At 43.8% G+C, this 23,367-nt stretch overlaps 1 protein-coding gene across 1 annotated transcript in view; it reads left to right on the top strand.

Annotated features, from left to right (window-relative positions):
- Positions 1-23,367, top strand: part of UNC79 (unc-79 homolog, NALCN channel complex subunit) — a 298,085-nt gene that overhangs the window by 3,311 nt on the left and 271,407 nt on the right. Inside the window, exons 3-4 of the mRNA XM_033953271.1 lie at positions 4,326-4,446; positions 21,630-21,934. Coding sequence (XP_033809162.1) covers positions 4,326-4,446; positions 21,630-21,934 — 426 coding nt within the window. The remainder of the gene's footprint in view (positions 1-4,325; positions 4,447-21,629; positions 21,935-23,367) is intronic.

The following is a 23,367-nucleotide window of genomic DNA, read 5'->3' as shown; positions in this document are numbered from 1 at the left end:
GGAACTCCCTACAGCTATTTCCTAATGGCGATCTGCACGGGGCAGGAGCGTAGGAAAATCGCTCCTGCCCCGAAAGCCCGCTAGACCACCAGGTAAGGCCGGGATGCCGGGGGGGAAGACTTAACGATGTTTTTTTTTCTTTTTTCCCCTTCCCCAAAAAATCGCAAATATGTGAAATCGTGATTGTCGAAACCGCAAATGGGGAGGGTGAAGTGTACTGTAATAAGAGGTTATCACTTCATAATCAGTCTTAAGGAACTAATTTTAAATATTAGGATGGAAGCCCTATGCTCTGATTGATTGTTAGTGGTAAGGGTTTCTAAAGTAAAGACCATTGGGTCAATATTCAATGTGATTTAAACAGGCAGGAGAGCCTCTTATCCATTTACTTTGCTTGTGCTTTCTTAGCTGATGCTATTTACTGGCACTTAAGCGGACATTGCTGCTGACCATTGGCACTCACTAGCCATGTGAAATGTGGGCAGATGAGGGGTGGGTAGAGCCCAGAAATGCAGGTACTGGCAATATTCAATGCCAATGCCTGCATAGATAATCGGGCATAGAGGATGGCAAAAAATTTTGCTGGTTAGCTACATTATGTGGATTCCAGCACTATCATACAGCACCCATATAACAAATAGATTATGGCCTGTAGCTGCTCCCCCTTCTCTTGTGCCCCCATGTAAAGTATTGATTCCCCTCCAAAGCATGACCTCCTTCTCTCTTCCCCCTAGTAAAGCATGGCCCCCCTCTTACTCCCTAGCAAAGTTTTCCCCCCTCCTGGCTCTCTCCTAAGTCATAGCAGGCCCCCAGGGACTACCTGAAGAGGCTTGTTGACCTAGTGGTGGTTGGAACAGGAGCGAACCCCATTTGTTCCAGCTCCTAGTGTCTCCTTTTAGAAAAGGCTACCACCACTCCTGCCCCAATCATCCAGTAGACCACCATGGGACAAAGTAGGCCCAGATTCAGGGAAGAAGAGAGCATTGGCTTCAAAGTTGGTAGCCGAAATATAAACAACCTGTGCTATGCAGGTGATACAATGCTCATCACCAACAGCAAAGAAGACATTTTATTTATTTATTTATTTAGTTAGATTTTTATCCCGTCCTCCCAATAGCTCAGAACGGTTTACAAATGAACATACACATATAAGTAGTACAAATGAACATACTATACAAATAAGTAGTACAACTGGTTTAGGGATTGGATTTATAGTTTTTGGAGAGAATTAAATACCGGGAGAGTAAGCAGAAAGAGAGAAGGGGGAAACAGTAGCTTAGTTTAAGGAGAGTTATAAGCATTTAGGTACAATTTGTTAGTGGATAGAGTAAGAGAGGATCATACTGGAGTTTCGGGAAGGGGGGGAGAAGGCAGAGGAGATCTTTAGTTGAAGAGGAGGGTCTTTACCGATTTACGGAATGTTAATAATGAGTTCTGTTGTCTAAGTTGGGGGGGGAGTTGGTTCCAGAGGCGTGGAATGAAGTGGCTGTAGGATCGTTTGTGGGCAGTTTCTGTGAGCAGTGATCTTCCGGGGGGGGTGCATAGGCGTATCTCAGACTTTGAGCGGATGTTGTATCTACTGAGAAAAGTCAAAGCTGAAAGTCATAACAAGGAATTAGAACTGAACATAAACAAGATGAAGATCATGAACATGGAAAATGATGAAAATTTTGAGCTTAAAGGGGATAGAATAAAAGTTGTAAAGGATTTAAATCTCCTGGGCTCTTTCATAAACAAAGAAGCAACTAGCAGGAAGGAAATACTCAGCAGAATAGCACTTGGTCACTCTTCAATGAAGGTTCTTGACAAAGAATTCAAAGGCAAGAAAATAACACTCCAAACGAAGATTAGACTTGTTCATGCACTCATTTTCTCAGTGGTCCATTACATATGTGAAAGCTGGACACTAGGAATTAAATAATTGAAACGAAAATATGTCTAGAAACCTGACTAAATCGGCACTTGGATGATCAAAAAGACAGATCCTGATGTGGGCTGACCTAGACTTAGTCGTCCTGTAGCGATAATCGAAAGTTCAACGAGACTTCCTAGATGGAGCTTATACGTTGTGACTTAGGCAAACTAAAAACAGGTCTAAGTGCCCAGAAGTTATCCAGAGTGACCATATAATCACTGCAGGGACAAAGTACAGACCCCCACACATTCCCCCAGTGATCACTGACCCTCCCCATAAAAATCAGAATAAAAAAGTAGATACCTGCCTCCAGAACATCAGCAACTGGCATAGGAAAGCCTAGTAAACTAAACTAAACCTTAAGCTTATATACCGCATCTTCTCTATAAGCTTATATACCGCATCTTCTCTATATCTTCTCTCAACACGGTTTACAAGAGTGTAAGAAAGGAAAATGTAATAAGAATTAGTGGTTATATAAAGAGCAGAAGTTACATTTTTGAAAATAGCCACATGGGTATAGTAGGTTTTGGGGGTCTCACCATGACCTGTAAGGGAGTTGTGGTGAGATGTTTATGTGCAACCTTTTTGTGAAGTTCACAGCAGAGCCCTGTAAGGTGCTCCACTACTGTGTTGCCATGTCTGGGTGTCCAGTCCATCACTTTGCTGGTCCCTCCCATTTCCAACAGGTCTTGTTCTAGGTGTTTTTGAGTTGGATGATATTTTGGACGGATGGGGTATAAAGATAGATGACTTAGCGGTCTGGACGATCAAACGGCTGGACGTAGAGTAGATGATTCTCGAAAAAAAAATATTTTGGACATATTTTTTAAGAATGAACTTTGGACGTTTCCAACTTTGGGTGACTAGCGACTTAGGCCTCAAATGGATTTAGATGTTCTTTTTTATTATGCTGTTCCACGGAAACAAGACAGAAAGAAGATTGACTCATTTGAACTCTGGTGCTGGTGAACGATTTTATGCATGCCATAGACCACCAGAAGAACTAACAAATCGATTCTGGAAGAGATCAAACCGGCTATGTCACTCAAAGCCCATATGATGAAGTTACAGACTGTCCTATTTTGGTCACACCATCAGAAGAGAAAGATCATTGGAGAAGGACATCATGTATGGGAAGATTGAAGGAAACATGATACCAATCTTAGGCAGCAGTGAGAGGGATATGTGGTCAGAGGCATCTGCATTGCTATTGTTTTCCTATTCACAAGTGGGATGGTCATAGGAGTAAGAGTCTTTTACATAAGAACATAAGAAGTTGCCTCCACTGGGTCAGACCAGAGGTCCATCGTGCCCAGCGGACCGCTCCCACGGCGGCCCATCAGGTCCACGACCTGTGAAGTGGTTTCTGACCATTCCTGTAACCTACCTCCACTTCTATCTGTACCCCTCAATCCCCTTTTCTTTTAGGAACCTATCTAGACCCTCCTTGAACCCCTGTAGCGTGCTCTGGCCTATCACAGCCTCCGGGAGCACGTTCCATGTGTCCACCACTCTCTGAGTGAAAAAGAACTTCCTAGCATTTGTTCTAAACATGTCCTTTTTCAATTTCTCCGAGTGCCCCCTTGTACTTGTGGCTCCCCACAGCCTGAAAAATTTGTCCCTGTCTACCTTCTCTATGCCCTTCATGATTTTGAAGGTTTCTATCATGTCTCCTCTAAGTCTCCGCTTTTCCAGGGAGAATAGCCCCAGCATTTCCAATCTGTCAGCGTATGAGAAGTTTTCCATACCTTTTATCAGTTTTGTCGCTCTTCTCTGGACTCCCTCAAGTACCACCATGTCCTTTTTGAGGTACGGCGACCAGTACTGTACACAGTACTCCAGATGTGGGCGCACCATCGCCCGATATAGCGGCAAAATGACTTCTTTCGTCCTGGTTGTGATACCCTTTTTGATGATGTTTCTGGAATTATTTGAAAGTTCTTTTCTCCACAGCTGAGTCAGCAAAAAAAAAATTAAGTTTGAAGAGTCCTATTGACTTACTTGCTTACCTAACAAGCACGCTTACAACTCAAAATAACAGAGCCAAGCATTTACAAAGCCATTCTGATACCCTATGCACACTCACACAAACATCCAAGTCATGTGCAAATATACAGAATGCAAACAAAACATACACATTGCACACACACACGCTACAGTTCACAAATTTCCTCTGCTCAAGAATGGGGACATGATTTGCTAAAGTTTTTCTCCCATTGTAGGTCTTTGGCAAGGTTTCCAAATCTGCCCTGGGCTCCTCACTGCCAGTGAAGTTGTCAGGATATCCTCAATGAATATACATGAAATTAGTTTGCATATACTGAATCCCCAGTGCATGCAAACTGATGGGATTTCTGATAGGTACAGATGATATGGCTGACTTTCTGTTTCTTTTGTTTTTCCTTAGTTGCTTCCAAGATCCGATACCTACAAGAGTATCACAATCGTGTACTTCACAACATTTATCCTGTCCCTTCTGGAACGGACATAGCAAACACTCTGAAATACTTTTCTCAGACATTATTAAGGTGAGCCTCAAACTTTTTTCAAATAGAAAAAGGGTTTTTTAAAGCACTCTTTAATAATTGCTTTTTTTATGGGTTTCTGTTTGCCAAACGCTAGGACATGTGAATCTATTAATCATGAAACGGTGTTCATTTATTGAGAGAAGGGGTCCTATCTGGCTCCGGACCAATGTTTGCAGAGAGGACGAGGCTGGTGGTTTCAGACATACTGGGATGTTTGCTTGGCCATACTTGGTGGATTTCACCGACTAACTTCATATACACAATTCGGCATGGAAAGCCAATAGAAAGGGCCCTGTGTAAGCGAGTTCATGATTCTTAACACGTGAAATAAATTATGTGGTCTTTCAATTCACATTTTTGAAGTGAAGCTGGGAAAATAGCAATGATGGCTTAGAATTTTATAAAAAAAAAGAATTCTGGGTAGCTAACTGCCCTAAATGTATGACAACAGAAAACTAGACCTGTCCTTAAGGTGCATGCATGTCTTTAGAGAGCCTGTAAATTTCTGACTGCATCTCTCATTGACACTACAAGATCTCAAGAATTTCTTGTACAGTAGCCCAGTATTGGCTGGGATCAATTTCCAAAAGCCTCTTGCAAACGGATGCCTTGGGCATGGGGCTAGGGGCTATTCTGTCACAAGAGCAAGGAGGACTAGAACATCCAGTCCTCTACTTGAGCAGGAAGCATGGACATATCCTGTCCCCCACCCCCACCCCTCAGCAGATTCTCTCAGATGGACCTCTTAGACATTTTTATTGATAGCCAGCAAAAAGCTGACAGTAAGGCCCCTCCTCCAACAATAAGCCTCCCCCAAACAAAAAACAAACAACCTCTGCAAAATTCAGACTTATAAAATATTTCTACAGAGTTGGCAAGTCTGAAAACAGCTATAATGGCTTTGGCAAATTTTGGTGATTTTGTCTTGTGCCTTACTCTCCACTTGGGCGCAAGCAAAAAAGTTGACCCTGGTTACTCCACAAAAAGAAATCCAACAGAAACAAAAGACTCTTTGGAGAGTTGATGTTAAAGATGTAGGCTTTATTAAAAATTTAATTTAGTAATCCACATAAAAGTATCTAGGATCCAATACACTGGGAACTTTGGGCCCAACATGGTCCGTGTTTCGACAATACAGTCTTCCTCAGGGGTCCCTGTAGGTCCTATGATAAGACCTCGTGGATTAAGAAATAGTCCCAGTGTCCCAGTGTGTTGGGTCCTAGATACTTTTATGTGGATTTTAATTTGAATTTTTAATAAAGCCAACATCTTGAACATCAACTCTCCAGAGTCTTTTGTTTCACTCTTCACTTGGAACATCTGTAGGGAAGCGAGCAACACTATGACTTATTATTGTAGTAGAGTAGACACAGCCCTATAATAAAGACTGTATTTGAGTTTAGTATTTCTGTTTCTGTCGACAGAGAGTTAGAGCCTGGCAGAGCAAATTCAGAAAGCCCCATCCTTATCGTTGGGTAAGGTGTGGGGAGAACACTAAGAAGGAATTGTGGGGAGAAATAGCAGGGAAAGATTCCTGATCCGGCCCCTTAAATTGTTTTCATATTTATTATTATTCACATCTTGCCAGTAGCAACTCAGGTTATTGATAAATACATTATAATGAAAAGGCTGAGTATGGCATAGTGGTTAGCGCCACAGCCTTGGCACCCTGAGGTTGTGGGTTCAAACCCTGCACTGCTCCTTGTGACCCTGGGCAAGCCACTTAATTCTCCACTGCTCCAGGTACATTTGATAGACTGTGAGCCCACTGGGACAGAGAGGGAAAATGCTTGAAGTACCTGTATGTAAACCGCTTTGAGTGCGGTTATAAAACTACAAAAAGGCGGTCTACAAGTCCCAATCCCTTTCCCTGATGTCATAATGCCCCATTCCACCAATAAGAGCCAACCTCATCAGTGATGTCACAATGGCTTCATTGTTCCATACTTGGCTCACTTCTGATGTTGTATTGGAGGAGAGTGTGGCACAGAGCTACAGCCTTCATACCCTGAGGTTGTGGGTTCAAATCCTGCACTGCTGCTTGTGACCCTGGGCAAGTCACTTAATCCTCCACTGCCTCAGGTACGTTAGATAGAGAAGGAAAATGCTTGAAGTACCTGTATGTAAACTGCTTTGAATGTGGTTGTACAACTACAAAAAGGCAGTGTGTACGTCCCCTTCCCTGGGCAGAAATATAGGAAACTGAAATGAAATATAATGGATTGGCTGAAAAAAAATTAAACCTAAAAGAAATTCCTTATGAAAACAGTTACAAATATCAAGTGAGAATGCAAGAAAAATTTCTAGTATCCAATGTTTTACTTGCAGAATTTAAGGACTAAGGTTTTCCTAAATTTTAAAGCAAATTGGGGCTGCCATCAAATTGGATCAGGGTGTGGAAGGGTTCAGTTCCCTTTTGGGGGGGGGGTGCACTCTGTTACTGGAAGTGATACAAGAAGTCAGTCTCACCCTATTCTCCCTTTCCCAAGACAGAAAAAGTGAAAGAAGAACAGGATATGTTGTAGTTGGGTTTTGAGGTTTTTTTTTTCCCCCCCCAGTTTAAACTTGATATAAATAGTGTGAAGAGCACAGAACGGGGAGAGAAAGAGAATCTACGACCAAAAAGATCCTACGACCAAAAAGAATGAACTATCACTTTTTGCTGTCAATCAATAAGTCAGTTCAACGCGCTGATAATTAGATAACTGCTCAGTTATAGAAAGTGGTTTTCAAGGGACAACAAAGATGTTTGTTTCATTTTAACCCCTTTCAAAGAATTTCGACATTTTAGTCCATTGGCAAATCAGTCAGTTTTAAAGTGCCCTGAAACATGTGGCTGCACAGAAAAAAAAAAGCTTCTAAAATTAGGGCTGCTTCCAGCTGCCACTGACTCCTTTGATTAAAACCCCGTAAATGCTATTTCTCTCTTGCTTTTCAGAGCTGGGCAGAATGCTTTTCTCACTCTATTCTTGTCAGGCCTATATTTTGCAGGTCTAAAAATAATGTTCTAAAAATGAAGTTAGCAAGACACATTTATGCCTTTTACTCTGCCAAGTGTTAGCACACGAGTGCCCTGCAAGCAGAGGCATGTCAAAATTCTTCTAAGTTTAAACCTTTCCTACTTTCCTTATGGATGGTTCGGTGCTAATTAATATTTACCTTGCTAGCTGGAATCTCCTGAATGTTCTTTGAAGCGCCCTTCACCGTGAGATATACTTTGTCCCATTGATTTTGTATAGTTTGCTCAAAGTTGGACGCATGATTGTAGGCATTGATTGTAGATCATGAGTAAACCAATTAGCTAATTAGGCAATAGCAATCAATTAGTATTAACGAGCACTTAATTGACAGTAATTGGAATTATGTTTGGATCTGCTTTTCACCCTATTCTAGAACACGTGTTTCTAAATTTCATAAGAGTGCAAATCTAAAGTGGGCTTAGCCGTGGGAGGGGCTTGGGTGGGTCAGGGGTGTTCCAAGACAGTGGCAAAGTAGGGGGGGGAGTGGACTGCCTCTCCACACCCCCCACACCAGGCTCATGCCCCCTGTACCTCTTTAAATCTTTGTCAGTGCGAGCAACTTCTGTGGCTTGCTTCTTGCGCAGGCCAGGCTCCCCTCTGAAATCACTTCCGGGTCATGGGGCCAGGAAGTGACATCAGAAGGAAAGCCAATGCCGGCTTGAGCAGCAGGCTGGAGAAGCTGCTCGTGCTGGCGAAGATTTAAAGAGATACCGGGAAGGGGAAGGGAGGGTACAAGTGTGCCATGGGGGGGGGGGGAGAAGAAAGGGCACCTCCTACTCCTACTGGATGCCTCCTACTCTCGTTACACCACTGTTCCCAGATATTAGGCATGATGATACAAAATACCTGCCTTTGTGCGCCTAACTACCATCAGTCGGGCATGAGTATTTACATCAGCTTTTGCCAGGTGTAAGTGCTTATGCTCAAAATTAGGCACAAAGGCCCGGAATCTATAAAAGATGCCTAAAAGTTAGAAGCCTAGGTCGCCACACCTAGGATATAGGTGCCTAATTTAATTATTTAAAAAGCTTAATTGACACTGATAAGCAATTAGCCCCTCATAATTGGCTTAAATTAAAATTAATGGTATGGTAGATGCCTACCACTTTCAGGCAGGTGCTTAGTCCAAGGTGCCCACTAGAAAGTAGGCGTAGTTAGTGGCAGATCGTGGAGGTGTTTTGTGAGTAGGTGCCTGTTTTGGACTTAAGTGCCTAACTTAAGTGCTTGTATTTAGGCCAAGAAAACCCTAGCATAAATAGGACGTGCTTAATGTTCAGATACCTACTCGTGCCTAAATCCACTTTAGGTGCAGATAGGTGCGATTCTATAAATGGTGCCTAACTGAAGATTGAAAGGTGCTACGAGGGGCTGCTGAAAAGTTCTCAGCCCAGCCAACAAAGTTGGGGCAGTCCCCATCAAGGGTTACATACTTAGCCCTGTGATTTTCCATTTTTTTAGTTCCATCTGAAAAATACGGAACGAAATAGGAACCATAAAAGTGGATAATTGCTGAACTAAATATATAGCCCTCCATGGAGATTGCCCCAACTTTATTGGCTGGGCTGAGAACTTTTCAGTGGCCTCTTGTATGGGCCCCATTCTTCAGGGCCTATTTGGCTCATTTTCAAAAATGATAGACGCCCAAAAGACAGCATAAACGTCTTACTCGTCAAAACGTCCAAGTGGGCATTTTTGAGTTTCAAAAATGCCCACTTGGACGTTTTAACGAGTAAGATGTCTTTTGGTTGTTCTCAATATCTTTCATTCAGGGTCCAGAATTATGGAACGCTCTTCCTAGTAAACTCAGATTTCAGATTTCTCTACAAATTTTTAAGAAACATCACATAACTTTTCTATTTTCTGATGCTTTTTTTATAAGCATCAGTTCTTATAATCTGTAAGATCAATCTCACCAGATGAAGCATCCCTATACCTCATGTGTTATCCTTCCCCTATACGTTTCTATTATAAATTGTATTTTTTCCCTTATCCTCCTGTGTTGCATATTGTTTTATAGCCATTTTGTTATTTTTTTTTTTTTTTTTTTTTTTTTTTTTTATAGTTTAAAATTTTATTAAACAAAATGAAAACAGTACACAGGCAGTATGCCAACAGCAAAAGTACATTGCCCATACGAAACAACAGAACCCCCCCACCCCCCCCACCGAGTGATACAATATAAGCCTAAAACAAAGGAAGATGCAAAAGAAAAATAAGAAAAGTTTCAAAGTAGACCTCGCCAGGAGCTATAACGAGACCACTGTCGATGAAACGTTCCACAGGAATCATTATTTAAAGCAGTCAATTTGGACATCAAGTAAATTTGATCAACCTTATGTAACAGTTCAGTCCGAGAAGGCAAAGAGTCCCGCTTCCAATATGTAGCCACTAAAAGTCTGGCTGCCGTAGCAACCAGGGCCACAAAATGATTCTGATCCACATCCAAACTTCCCAAAGGATAGTTAAGTAAAAATGTGTCCATACGCAATATGATGGGTAAGCGTAACACATCAATCAGCAGTCGTTGAACCATCTTCCAAAAAGGTACAATCTTAATACAATCCCACCACACATGCCCAAAGGAGCCCAGACACCCACAATTGCGCCAACAGTGCCCGTTCCCACAGTGATAGAAACGATGCACCTTTTCTGGCGTGAGGTACCACTGAAATAGCATCTTATACCCCTGCTCCACTAAGGGAGATGCCAAGGAGACTCTCAGCAGTGTACCATAAAGACAGTCCCATTGCCGATAATCCAAAACCCTTCCCAGCAAGAGTTCCCAACGATGTTCATATGTGTGGGCCTGTGGTCGAGTGTATAAAAGAGCCCTATAAAGACGGGAAATAAGGCCCACCCCAGATCCCATCCTAAAAACTTGTAAGAAAGCAGAGTCTGCCCCTTCCCACTCCGGGACCACCCTCTTCACCATAAAATCTCGAAGTTGGACATAGGCGAAAAAATCAGTCGAGGGGAGATCATATATAGATTGTAAGGCAGCAAAGGGTACCAGTTGTCCACCCACTACCAGCTGACCTAGGACCCTAAGACCCTCCATTTCCCAACGCCGAAAAATCCCAGTATCTTTAGCAGGCAGAAAATCAGGGGCAAATCTAATGGGAGTAGCATAAAAATAGCGCTGACGTGGGAACCAAGCTCGTCGAACCCGGCTCCACGCATGCAGAGTACATTCCATCCCATAAGATGTCTCAGTTTGCAGATCCCGAAGGATATCAAAAGACAGCCAGGGCACTGCTGCCAAAGGGTAAGTAGGTTGTAAGGCCTGTTCAAGTGAGACCCAGCGCTGGGAGGGATATGCCCAATGAAACAGTCCCTGCAGTTGGGATGCATAATAATATGTAGAAAAATCAGGAACACCCATTCCCCCATGTAATCTGTCCCAGTACATACGTTCCCTCCGCACCCTAGGGGGTTTACGTGTCCAGATATAAGCAAAGGCCCGCCTTTGTAGCCTAAGCAAGAACCGTTTAGGAATTGAGAGAGGTAGGCAGGAGAACAGATACAAAAAACGAGGCAATACATTCATACGCAACGCACTAATCCTACCCATCCAAGACAATCTCAATCCCTCCCATCGGTCCAGATCAGCAAATACAGTTCTTAGCAACGGGGGGTAATTCAATTCAAAAAGGTCAGAAAGTCTTCGAGATATACGCACACCAAGGTATTTAATGGATTTAGCCGCCCATCGAAACGAGAACCTAGCACGTAGGTCCGTCACCAACAAGTCCGGAAGGGAAACGTTAAGCAATTCAGATTTTTCGATGTTGATTTTAAAGCCAGCCACCGCCCCAAATGTAGCCATAACACGAAGCGCCTCTGTCAGAGAGCGAAGTGGGTGGGTCAAGGTAAACAAAATATCATCGGCATACAATAAAATCTTATGCTCTTCACCACCCACCACAATTCCCTGAATGGCAGCATTCGCACGTATAGAGGCTGCTAAAGGTTCCATGACCAGCGCGAAAATCAGTGGTGACAAAGGGCACCCTTGCCTAGTCCCTCTACGGATCATAAAATTAGCAGTATATCTTCCATTAACTCTTAAACAAGCCTCCGGGGCAGCATATAATAAAGTCACCCAGTGTAGAAAAGCACCCGAAATGCCCATTTTCTTCAAGGCCGCTAACATAAACGGCCAATAAACCCTATCAAAGGCTTTTTCAGCGTCAACTGATAACAGGACTGCCGGAACAGAATTTTGATGGGCCACTCCAATAAGATCTAACACTCTTCGGATGTTATCACCAGGTTGCCTCCCTGAAATAAAGCCACATTGATCTCCATGCACTAGGTAAGGCAGAAAACGTTGCAACCGGACTGCCAAAATACGGGTAAACAGCTTATAATCCACTCCTAACAATGAAATAGGGCGGTAAGACCCACAAAGGAGGGGATCTTTCCCAGGTTTAGGAAGAAGGGAAACCGCTGCTTGACGAAACGAATACGGCAGACAATCCCCCTCCAAAAAAGAATTAAACAATCTAGTCAGAGGATTGACTATATGGGCCTCCATTTTCTTATAAAACAGGGGGGAAAAGCCATCAACACCCGGTGCCTTGGAAGCAGCCAGATGACGTATAGCCGCTACCACCTCAGCGGGTTGAATAGGGGAAGAAAGCCACTCCGCATCCACTTCCGCCAAACAAGGCAAGGTGACGTTAGATAGAAAAGCATCAATCTCCCCCTCCGTGGATTCAGTTTCCGGAGTGTACAGAGTCTGATAGAAGGATAAAAAAGCCTGATGGATGTCCCCATCATCTACACAAAGCTGACCCGAAGCATTACGAATCCGAGTTATGGAGTGTTGTGCTTGGATTTGCTTAATCTGTGCCGCTAACAAGCGGCCTGCCCTACCACCCCATTCAAAAAACCGCTGTTTCCGCCTCTGCAGGGCCCAAGCCATGCCCTCTAAATCAAGTTCTTGTAAATCTCTCCGGCACTCCGTCAACGCAACCCTCCCAGCCACCGACGGGGCTCTCTTGTGAGCATTCTCTAGGCGTCGAAGGCGAGACACCAGTTCTAATCTGCGTGCCACTCGACATTGATTTCTGTACGACCCTCTCGAAATACAACAACCCCTAAGGGTAGCTTTAAAACTTTCCCAAAGAATTGCAACATTAATGTCAGCTATGTCGTTGAATACAAAAAACTCCTCGACATCAGTCTCTAAAAGAATCAAGGTATTGGGATCTTTTAACAAAGAGTCATTCATACGCCACAAGCGACGGCCGCCTCTAACCTGTCCAACCTGTAGCTCCAGAGTCAAAGGAGCATGATCCGACCACACCCGGGGCTCAATACTGGAGGTTAGGGCTCGAGGCAAAGCAATACGAGGTAGCATCCACATATCAATTCTAGTATATGAATTATGTTTTGATGAATAAAATGTGTAATCTCGCGTGTCTGGATGTAAATAACGCCACACATCTATCAAATCATGCCTACGCAGGAAGCGCAGCAATGCTCTTCTGTCGCTTCTAGCGTAGCGGATGGAAGAATTTGAATTATCCTCCTGAGGATAGCAAGTAAGGTTAAAATCCCCACCCACAAGGAGTGTACCTTCTACATGATCTAACAGCATACGCTCTAACAACGTAAAGAAGGCCCCCTGACCAGCGTTTGGGGCATAGACATTCAGCAAACTATACAAATTCCCATCCAGCTCAGCCTTGACCAATATGTAGCGGCCCTCAACATCCCGCACCACCTCTCTCAATACCACCTGGACACGTTTATGTATTAAGATGCCCACCCCCTGGGTCTTTTTCCGGACCTTATTAGAAGAAAGGAAAACGTGTGGATAGTTGTGGTGTGTAAGCAATTTCTCATAGTGAGATTGAAAATGGGTCTCCTGAATAAATCCAACCGCACTATTCAGGCGGCTCAGTTCCTTAAATAACAAGCGTCGTTTTTGTGGAGAATTCAGACCATGTACATTATAAGATAGCAAAGTGAGTTTATCCATTTGTACCAGAAAAGAAAAAGCACATCATTACCAAATCAACCAATAGTTCCAAAGCAGCCAAATCATCCAACCCCTGCAATCGCAACCTGAAAAAAAAAAAACATTATACAAACACACTTCCATACAATCATACAAGAAAGCACTCGGTTACTACTTTTCCCAGCACCAACACCCCCCCCTCCCCCCAACCCCCCAACAATACCCCACATGGTCCAGCCACCAAAGCACCTGGTAACCACGGTACAGGAAGTGTAGAGAGACAGTTCACAAAGGGACCCCCAGAACAAGCCCTATAAACAGTCTTCGCGACAGATGCCGCTCAGCAAAGAGAAGAGAAAACAGCCACAGCACAAAATTTCTTAATCACATTGCACAAATACAAATGTTCAAGTGGGTGAGGGTGCGGCCGCCTCCAAAGGGCGACGAGCTGTAGCCGATCTAGCCACTCTCTGCCATCCCAGCCCTCTTCCTGATTTGGGCACAGGTGACCTCTGCGGAAGCGGAGCCATTTCTGAAGCTGCCATCAAACCTGCTTCCACCAGTCGAGCCTGAACATCCACCACAGTTATTGCAGTGTAGGTCTTGCCCGCATGTGTAAAAGCCAGTCCAATGGGATAAATCCATCTATATCGAACACTGTGCTCCTGCAGTATACGGGTGCAATCTCTATACGTGCGACGGCGGGCCAGGGTTGCTGGAGCTATATCAGGATAGATATCAATGTCCGCTTCTTCCCATTTAACGGTTCCTCCCGAGCGCCTCACCGCCCTAAGCACATGCTCCTTATCCATATAGCGATGGAAACAGGCCACAACATCACGAGGGCGGTTCACATCTCGAGGGCCAGGGATGCGATGAGCCCTATCAAGCAATGGCTTTCCCACTTCCACAGGTAAGCCAGCAGTCTCTAGTGCCTGAATACAGATATGATCAATCACCTCCATACAGCGAGAATCGGAGACAGTGTCCGGCACACCCCGAAAGCGAAGGTTGCATCTCCTGGAGCGATTCTCCAAGTCCTCCATTTTTTAGGGTGCTCACTTCAGCTCTCTCCTCCAGCGTTGCAATCTTGCCCTTCAGCTGGGCCAATTCAGAACTGTGAGCCTCCACAGTAACCTCAGTTTCTCCCACTCTACTTCCGATCTCACCCACCTCACGTTTCAGTTCAGCCACAACTGTGTGTATATCAGCCCGAACCGCTGCAATTTCCGTTTTTAGGTCTTGAAACCAGCCGCGCATCTCCTGATGAAATGTCGGCAACTCTGCCTCCGACAGCGATACCTCCACAGCTGCAGTCGGGTCGGGCGCCATTTTGGAGCTAGCTTTAGTCGGCCCATGCGGGAGCGGCGAGGAAAATGTCTTGATGTCCGTTTGTTTCTTTCGAGTTGCCATCAGAGTGCAGCAGACAGCTTTACAAGTGTGCTGAAGGAAAGAAGAGGTGCAGGCACGCAAAATCGCGCGAAGGCAGCGAAAAACAGCACCGGGGTCCGCGGAGCTATCGCTCTAGGCTGCCATGAGCCACGATGACGTCACTTCCCGCCATTTTGTTATTTTAATGTTTTTATTTTTTTATTATTTGTACATGTATTATATGTAAGCCGCTTAGCTGGTACACAATTTATGGGCTACCAAAAATGAATAAACTTGAAACTTGTTTTGTCTCCGGTGCATCTGAATCTTAAGGGGGCGTGTTAGAGGCCTGTTTTGGGTGGGCTTAGGACTTGGACATTCTGCAGGGATAATAAAACTTTTAACAAAATGTCCAGGGCCTCATTTAGATGTTTGGAGCTAGATCTGTTTAAAAAAGGAATAAGGGTCAAAAAGGTGCCCAAACTGACCTGATGACTACTGGAGGATTAAGGCCTGACCCTCCCTTATCCCCTCAGTGGTGACTGATCCCCTCCCATCACCCAGAGATGTGAAAAAAAAGGACATTCCAGCCTGTATTACAGCTTGATAGCCACACAGACAGCTGAGCGCAGCAAATAGAGTAGTGGAGAGGGGTACTCTAAGGAGTACTGCAGCGTACGTCACATAAAAAGTCCCAGCTACACGTCACTATAACTTGCTTATATTGTATGATGAGCACTCTAAAATCTACTGTACCTACATCAAGATGACACCTGCAGGCATAAGGACTATTGTTGTGGTGTACAGGTGGGTACGGTAAGTTTTGGGTGGGTTTTGGAGGGTTCACTACAATATAAGCAGCTTATAGTGACATGGGTACCTGGGACTTTTTTTTGTGACATTCTTTGCAGTACCCCTCTAGAGTGTCCCTCTGCTCTGCTCAGCTGTCTGTGGACAGTTTGCTACGAATGCTGGCTGCTTGGACGTCTGAATAACTTGGTTTTGTTTTGTGGGGTTTTCATTTGGATGTTTTTGAATATGAAAATGGCCCCCCCCCCCCAAGAAAAAAACCCCCGATAAGACGCACTAAAGGCCAAAACGTCTAGCTAGGTAATTTTCAAAACAAAAAAAAAAGATACACGTCCTGCAGTTTTGAAAATGAACATTTTTCTCTACTGGATTTGTGGACGTCTTTCCCCAAACGTCTGAAGTCAGACTTAGACGTCCTATCGAAAATGCCCCTCCGCGTCTTAGGTGCTGCTTATAGAATCAGGGGCCCAAGTGCTAGTCTATAAAGGGTGTGTGCGCGCTCTTCGTAGCATAGGGCATAATGCTGATTGCCGTTCCTAACTTTAGGCGCTAGACGTACAGTATACCTGCTGAAACCAAGATAAGCGTACAGACGGCTGTTTTATACCTTTTATTGCGATTTATACTTTATACCTTAGCAACCATGGACCTCTGAGGAAGGAGTGTTTTCCGAAACACAGACCGTGTCAGGTCCCTTGGTTTGTTATAAGGTGGTATTTTCAACTGCATAAAATATTTGGTATAATAAACATTGCCTGCATCTGGTACATAGGAGTCTGCAGTTTGTTTTTTTGTTTTTGCTTTGGCTGATGATACTGCAGTTTTCGTTGGATTCCTTTGTGTTGTCCTAAGGGTAGATCTTGGGCATGTTTTCAAGTTAGGCTTCTGTTTTTGACTTAGGCACCACTGTGTTCCTAACTCACGCACATTCATATAGGCCAAGAAGGTTCATAGACAACGGCGCGAAAGACAAAAGCGCGCGCCGACAATTGAGCGCAGCGCGGAGGTGTGCGCCGCACAAAATTACAGTTTTTTAGGGGCTCCGACGGGGGGTTTTGTTGGGGAACCCCCCCAGTTTACTTAATAGACATCGCGCCGGCGTTATGGGGAGTTTGGGGGGGTTGTAACCCTCCACATTTTACTGTAACCTGAATTTTTTCCCTAAAAACAGGGAAAAAGTTAAGTTTTCAGTAAAATGTGGGGGGGTTACAACCCCCCACACCCCCACAACGGCCCCACAACACGGCGCGATGTCTATTAAGTAAAGTGGGGGGTTCCCCCCCCACGCCCCCCCGTCGGAGCCCTAAAAACAGTAATTTAGAGCGGCGCGTGCCTCCGCGCTGCGCTCAATTGTCTGGGCGCGCCTTTGTCCCGGCGCGCTTTTGACCTGACACCGGCCAAGAAAACCCTGGCCTAAATACAGTACGCTAAAAAGGTGGGATGCCTAGAGATACCTAACGTTGCCTAAGTGATGCTAAGTGCGATTCTATATAGTGTGCCTACCTTTTATAGAATTGTGCTTGGTGCCACACTAGTTGGACAAACAACATGAGCAACAGGAACTACAGCAGGGAAGGACTGAAGGACCAGTTCCGGATGCTAGGAGGGAAGCTGAAGACCAGAACGCCGAGTGTAGCGTTCTCGGAGATCCTGCTGGTACCCAGGGCCGACGAGAAGAGGCAGACGGAGCTGCAAGCAGTCAACGCATGGATGATGCGCTGGTGTGAGGAAGAAGGATTCCACTTCGTGCCCAACTGGATGACATTCTGGGGGAAGAGCCAAGCTATTCAGGAAGGATGGCCTTCACCTCAGCGGAGATGGAATGAGTCTGATTTGCACGTCAGGACCGCTACGGACCTCTACTAGAGTTTCCTCTGGCTTCACCCTTGGCAGGCATAGTTCACCATCTTTCAGGTCCTATCACGCTCACGTTCCACCTCCCCAATGGGGCAGGTGAGATGGGCCAATGGTGTACCTGCCACCAGTGGCAGTGGGATCCCACTTCAGATGGTGCGTGCTATCCCTCACCTTCATTGTGCCACAGGATTTTGCCACTCAGCCCTCCATTATAACCAAGTGGATAGATGAATTGCACTTTTACAGATTGTGATGACTTCTTTAGTCTTTATATTGAAGGCTTCCCAGACTAATTATTTAGTTATATAGGAACAATTTCAATAAACGGTGCATTGATTGCTATTCTATAAGTAATGCTCTGAGTTGGGTACCATTTATAGAATTGGCGCATAGAGCCTGGACCTAATTTTGGATGCAAGGATTTAAATCAGTGCATCGCAAATTATGTGCCATGGCGAGATTCCAGGTGTGCCATGAGATGCCGGCGAGGAGGAAAGACACCGGCGCCAGCTGACTACCTATAGAACGTGCCTCTCGTGGCAAAGGGCACGTTCTGTAGGCAGCCAGCGCTAGCAGCTCTCCTCCTTACCGGCGCCTCTCCTCTTGCAGCACCCTCCAACTGGTGGCTCAGGGCCCTGTCTGGAGGGCCTTCGCACATTTGCGGACATCGTCGTGATGATGTCATACATGCGCACTACATCATAGCATCAACGTCCATGAATTTCTGGATGCCCTCCAGCTACGGCGCAGGGTTTAGTGTGCTGCGGCTTCCAGAAGTTTGCGAGACATTGATTTACACCAACTGAAAACTGGTTTCAGGGATTGGAACTTGTCTACCGCCTTTTTGTAGTTATACAACCACATTCAAAGCGGTTTACATACAGGTATTTCAAGCATTTTCCCTCTCTGTCCCGGTGGATTCACAATCTATCTAATGTACCTGGGGCAGTGGAGGATTAAGTGACTTGCCCAGGGCCACAAAGAGCAGTGTGGGGTTTGAACCCTCAACCTCAGGGTGCTAAGGCTGTAGCTCTAACCACTGCCCCACACTCTCCTCCAATACAATATCAGAAGTGAGCCAAGTATAGAACAATGAAGCCATTGTGACATCACTGATGTGGTTGGCTCTTATTGGTGGAATGGGGCATTATGACATCAGGGAAAGGGATTGGGACTTGTAGACCACCTTTTTGTAGTTTTACAACCACACTCAAAACAGTTTACATACAGGTACTTCAAGCATTCACTATCTGGGTAGTCTGGAGGCAGAGCAAACATGAAGCTGGAGCTTAACCAGGTACCACCAATATTCAGCACTGGTACTAGATTGACCATCCAGGCAAGTTAGCAGAGAAATGGTGGTTCTAAGATGCCCAGGGACTGATTCTCAAAACAACATGGCTGCCAGCAACATTGAGGCAAGATGTTCTCTCAGGGTTTCCGCAGCTGGCATTTGTGCTTGTTGCAGCGAGACCCGTAAACCTGCAACAAGAATATTAAGGCCAGTTAGCGCCAGAATAGTATGCATATGAATACGCATAGAATGTTCAAAGGGCTCTAGCGTAGGAATTAATGTGCGCGCCAAAGATTGCCGCAAATCGCATTGAAATGTAGTCAATCAGATGTTAATGAGGTCATTTGGTATGTCCTCCCAATGCTTAGAGAACAACACAGAACCAAATAAATGCCCTCGTGTGTAAGTTAGGTGTGGGTTCTCCAAATTCACGTCTTTAGTGAACGCCCTTGACCTGTCCATTGCTCTCCCATTGCCACACCCCGTTTTCAGTTGCACGCTACAAGATTTGTGGTTGCAAGTCCTAACTGGAGACAATTAACTGCGATAATTGGTTGTTAGCAGCCAATTGCTGCTAGTTATTGGCTCGTTACTCTATTAAAATGCGCACACAAAGTCCCCGATTCTGTAAACAACACCTAAAACATAGACACCGAGGAACGCAATGTATAGCGCATGCCAGTCTTAAGTTAGGCACCGTTTATAGAATCGTGCCTAGTCGCACCTAAAGAGGACTTAAGACACCGGTAGGCGTCTGAACCTTAGACACACCCTATTTATGCCAGGGTTTTCATGGCCTAAATACCAGCATCTAAGTCCAAAACAGGTTACTGCATGCCCATGATCTGCCCCTAATCATGTCTACTTTCTGGAAGGCGCCTTGGACTAGGCTCTTACTTGAAAGCAGTAGGCGCCTACCGAGTTAGATTGCTTACCAACCAATTAATTTTAATGTAAGCCAGTTATGAGGTGCTAATTGCATGTTATCAGTGCCGATTAAGCTCTTTAAATAATTAAGTTAGGCACCTAGATAGACCAGGCATACTGATCCGCACAGTTGTCAATCAACCACTAGGGACTGCTTATAGGATCGCACCTAGCAGTGCCTAAGCAGACTTAAGCGTTTCTAGGTATTCTAGAGGTAGGTACTAGTACATTAGGCCATATTTTAGTTGACTTAATCTACCGTCACCTAACATGGACGCCTAGCGACGCCTAAGTCTACTCCGCCTATTCTCCGCCTCTAACCATGCCTACTTTTCAGGAGGGTGCCTGGACTTAGGCATTGCTAGGTGCCAATCTGAGTTCCATGTGGAACTTTTAATTGATTTTTTTTTTTACATTTTGTCTTCTCAATTACCAAGCCATTTAAGCTAATTAACACACAATTTGACTTGTGCATGGATTTTTTAAATTAGGCGCTGCTCGTCATCCTCAAGGTAGACGCCTAGTGGAGCCCAACTTGGCGCCGTTTATAGAATCTGGCCCAGATTAACACAGTTTCGGGGCACCCTGTATAGAACCCGAGGGATCGTGTTTCCGTAGCAGTTTGCCCTTTTATATGGTTAAAGAGTAGTTCACTTTTTAAAAATGTAGAGGTTGCGCATTTCTTTACTGGAGGGTGACGTACTGCAGAGCGCACGCATTTGATGTTATGACAGCAGTGGCGTGAAAACATTTTCAGCTAGGTCCTGGATGGTTATTCTTTATAAACACTGATTGGTATGGCTGACCGAGTTATCTAAAACCACTTGGCACTTGAGCAATGATGTCTGTCTGAACAAGAGTTACAAAGGTGAACTTAGCCAGCCTGTTGAAACATAAGACATGCTAGCAAGAAAATCAGCTGGTTTATTTTTTAGTCTTTCTATTGATTCCCACTAAACCTTTATTTTGTTGAAATTATCTTTTCTTTACTTTGTACCAATTTTGTTCAGTAATAAAGTGAGTAGCAGCAGTGATGTAAAATACTGCTTAAGGTACAGTTATATCACAGGTATTGCTTGCTCAATTCTCAAATTTCGAAGGTAACAATTTAACAAACTAGCGTTTCTATCATTAAAATAAAACGCCTCCTCTCCCCAACGTGGACAAAAACTAAAAAAAAAAAAAAGCGCATAAGCAACCCATTACCATTAGCTCACGAACATACGCTACAGATCATCTACAATATATTATTTTTTTTATAGCTTTTCCAAATGTAGTTTAGTTGACATTTTTAGAGATATATATTATTTCGAAATCCATGTGCCTGTTTAAACCTCATTATCTCGAATGATACTGACGGAATGTCATGAAACAGTATCATAAAATACATACAGACATTATTTTGATGCAATAAACATGTGATTTTTAAGAGGATCTTAACAAACGCACATGTTTATTCTCTGCTAAAACATGTTTCAGAAAGTGCCCCATCTTTGTTTTACAGCTTCGTCTTCCAATACTGCACTGAAACGACCATCAGACGTTACAAAAACCAACCAAACCAAACCAACAACTTGCTTGTTTTCCTGCAAACTTTGGAAATAAAATCTCTGCAATTTGACCAAGCCGTTTGTTCAACAGACATGTCTTTCATAATGTGCTTCACTGTAAAACATGGATTTGGCACTGAAACATGCATTTTATATTTTTGCTCCTTATTAACCAGATAACACATGGGATGCAATGAAGATTTTCATAAGCTAGACCTTTAATTTCCTCTACCTAAGCATGAAAGTGAATGGTTACTAGTTTGTAGACATTGCATCTTATGTGGGGTGTATCTGGGGTTTTATTATTTGTTTTACAGTGTCATTTCAATGTAATGTGCTGTTCTTTGTGTCTCTGTTGTCTTTTTTTTTCTTTGTCCCTCCAACAGCATTTTGTCCCGCTCAGGGAAGAAGGAGAACCAAGATGCCTCCAATTTGACAGTGCCCATGACCATGTGTCTTTTCCCTGTGCCATTCCCACTCACCCCATCTCTAAGACCACAGGTCAGTTCCATCAACCCTACTGTTACTCGCTCCCTCCTTTACAGCGTCCTGCGAGATGCTCCATCAGAACGAAGTCAACAAAGCCGCGACGCTCAGTTATCAGAGTACCCATCATTGGACTATCAAGGGCTTTATGTGACGCTCGTGACTCTACTGGATCTCGTCCCTTTGCTACAGCACGGTCAACACGGTAAATGAACAATCTATTATTCACTTCTTCACATGAACTGTACGACAAGAACTGCCCATTGGGTTGCTTGTATAAGAAGACGTTGACAAGGATGGTGCATGTCTGCTTTATATGAGTGACGACACTTAGGACCTGATTCATCATGGCTTTCTCTGCCATTTTCAGGGTAGTTTTAGTGCACCAAAAAATTAGGTGCAAAAATTATGGGTGCTAAGGGTCATATCTAGAATAAAATGTAAGTTGGTACGCACATGCCAAACTTTAGGTGTGATATCACATTAAACGTGTGGACCTGGATATTGTACCCTCTTATAAGTTAATTATGAATATTCCAACAAGTAATATATAAATAACTATTTTACATCTTACAATTGAAAATATTCTAACATCAGAGAATATCAGGATACAATTATGAAGAGGGAATTTTTAGCAGACAGGGAATGTGGATACCTAGTGTGAGGAAGAAATCCATCATTGGCTATTCCGCATTCTTATATTCTTCTGTGTAAATAAGTTTTAAATAAGTTTTTTAATAATATTTTTATAAATAATCTTAAATATTCTTATGCAGCACTTATCTTTGCATCAGCCTGAGTTTGACTCCCAGATTTTGGCTGATGCAAAGATAAGTGCATATAAATTTTAAAAGCGCTGCATAAGAATGTTTAAGATTATTTATAAAAATATTATTAAAAAACTTATTTAAAAATTATTTACACAGAAGAATATAAGAATGCGGAATAGCCAATGATGAATGGCACCACGCAATTCTTCCCGCAGTTAGGAAAGCTACAGCGGTGGAGTGGTGGGGCTGAGGCTTCCTCATTTATTTATTTATTAACTTATAAGAGGGTCCACACGTTTAATGTGATATCACAACACTAGGACTGATATTAAGGACACTATACTATAGCCACATATATTTAAACTTTAGGTGTGAGCATTTATGCCATGCCAAAGAGTAGTGTACATGGTCATGCCTAGGGTACACATTATGGACCTGATTCTATAAATGGCGCCTAAGCGTGCCTACATTGTAGTCTCTGCGCAGTTGTCAATTAACCGCTAGGTGCCTTTTATAGAATCACGCCTAGCAGCGCCTAAGCAGTTTTAAACATCTCTAGGTGCTGTCGAGGTAGGCGCTGGTACTTTAGAACAGGTTTTATATGGTCTAATTTACCGGCACCTGTCTCACAAGCCTAGCGACACCTAAGTTTACCATGCCTATTATCCGCCTTTACTTTTCAGGTAGGCGTCGTTAGGTGTCTCAACTTAGGTGTCGCGTGGAATTCAAATTAAAGTTAATGGTAATATTTTTTAAATAAGCTTTTAATGGTGTGAGCCAATAATAGAAACATAGAAAGATGACGGCAGAAAAGGGCCAAGGCCCATCAAGTCTGCCCACTCTATAGACCCTCCCCTTAAGATTAGCC

This window comes from Geotrypetes seraphini, chromosome 7 (genome assembly GCF_902459505.1).
Source record: "Geotrypetes seraphini chromosome 7, aGeoSer1.1, whole genome shotgun sequence".
Classification (NCBI taxonomy): Eukaryota; Metazoa; Chordata; class Amphibia; order Gymnophiona; family Dermophiidae; genus Geotrypetes; species Geotrypetes seraphini.
Note: the sequence above shows the minus strand (reverse complement) of the source record. Positions and strands in the feature narration are given on the sequence as shown.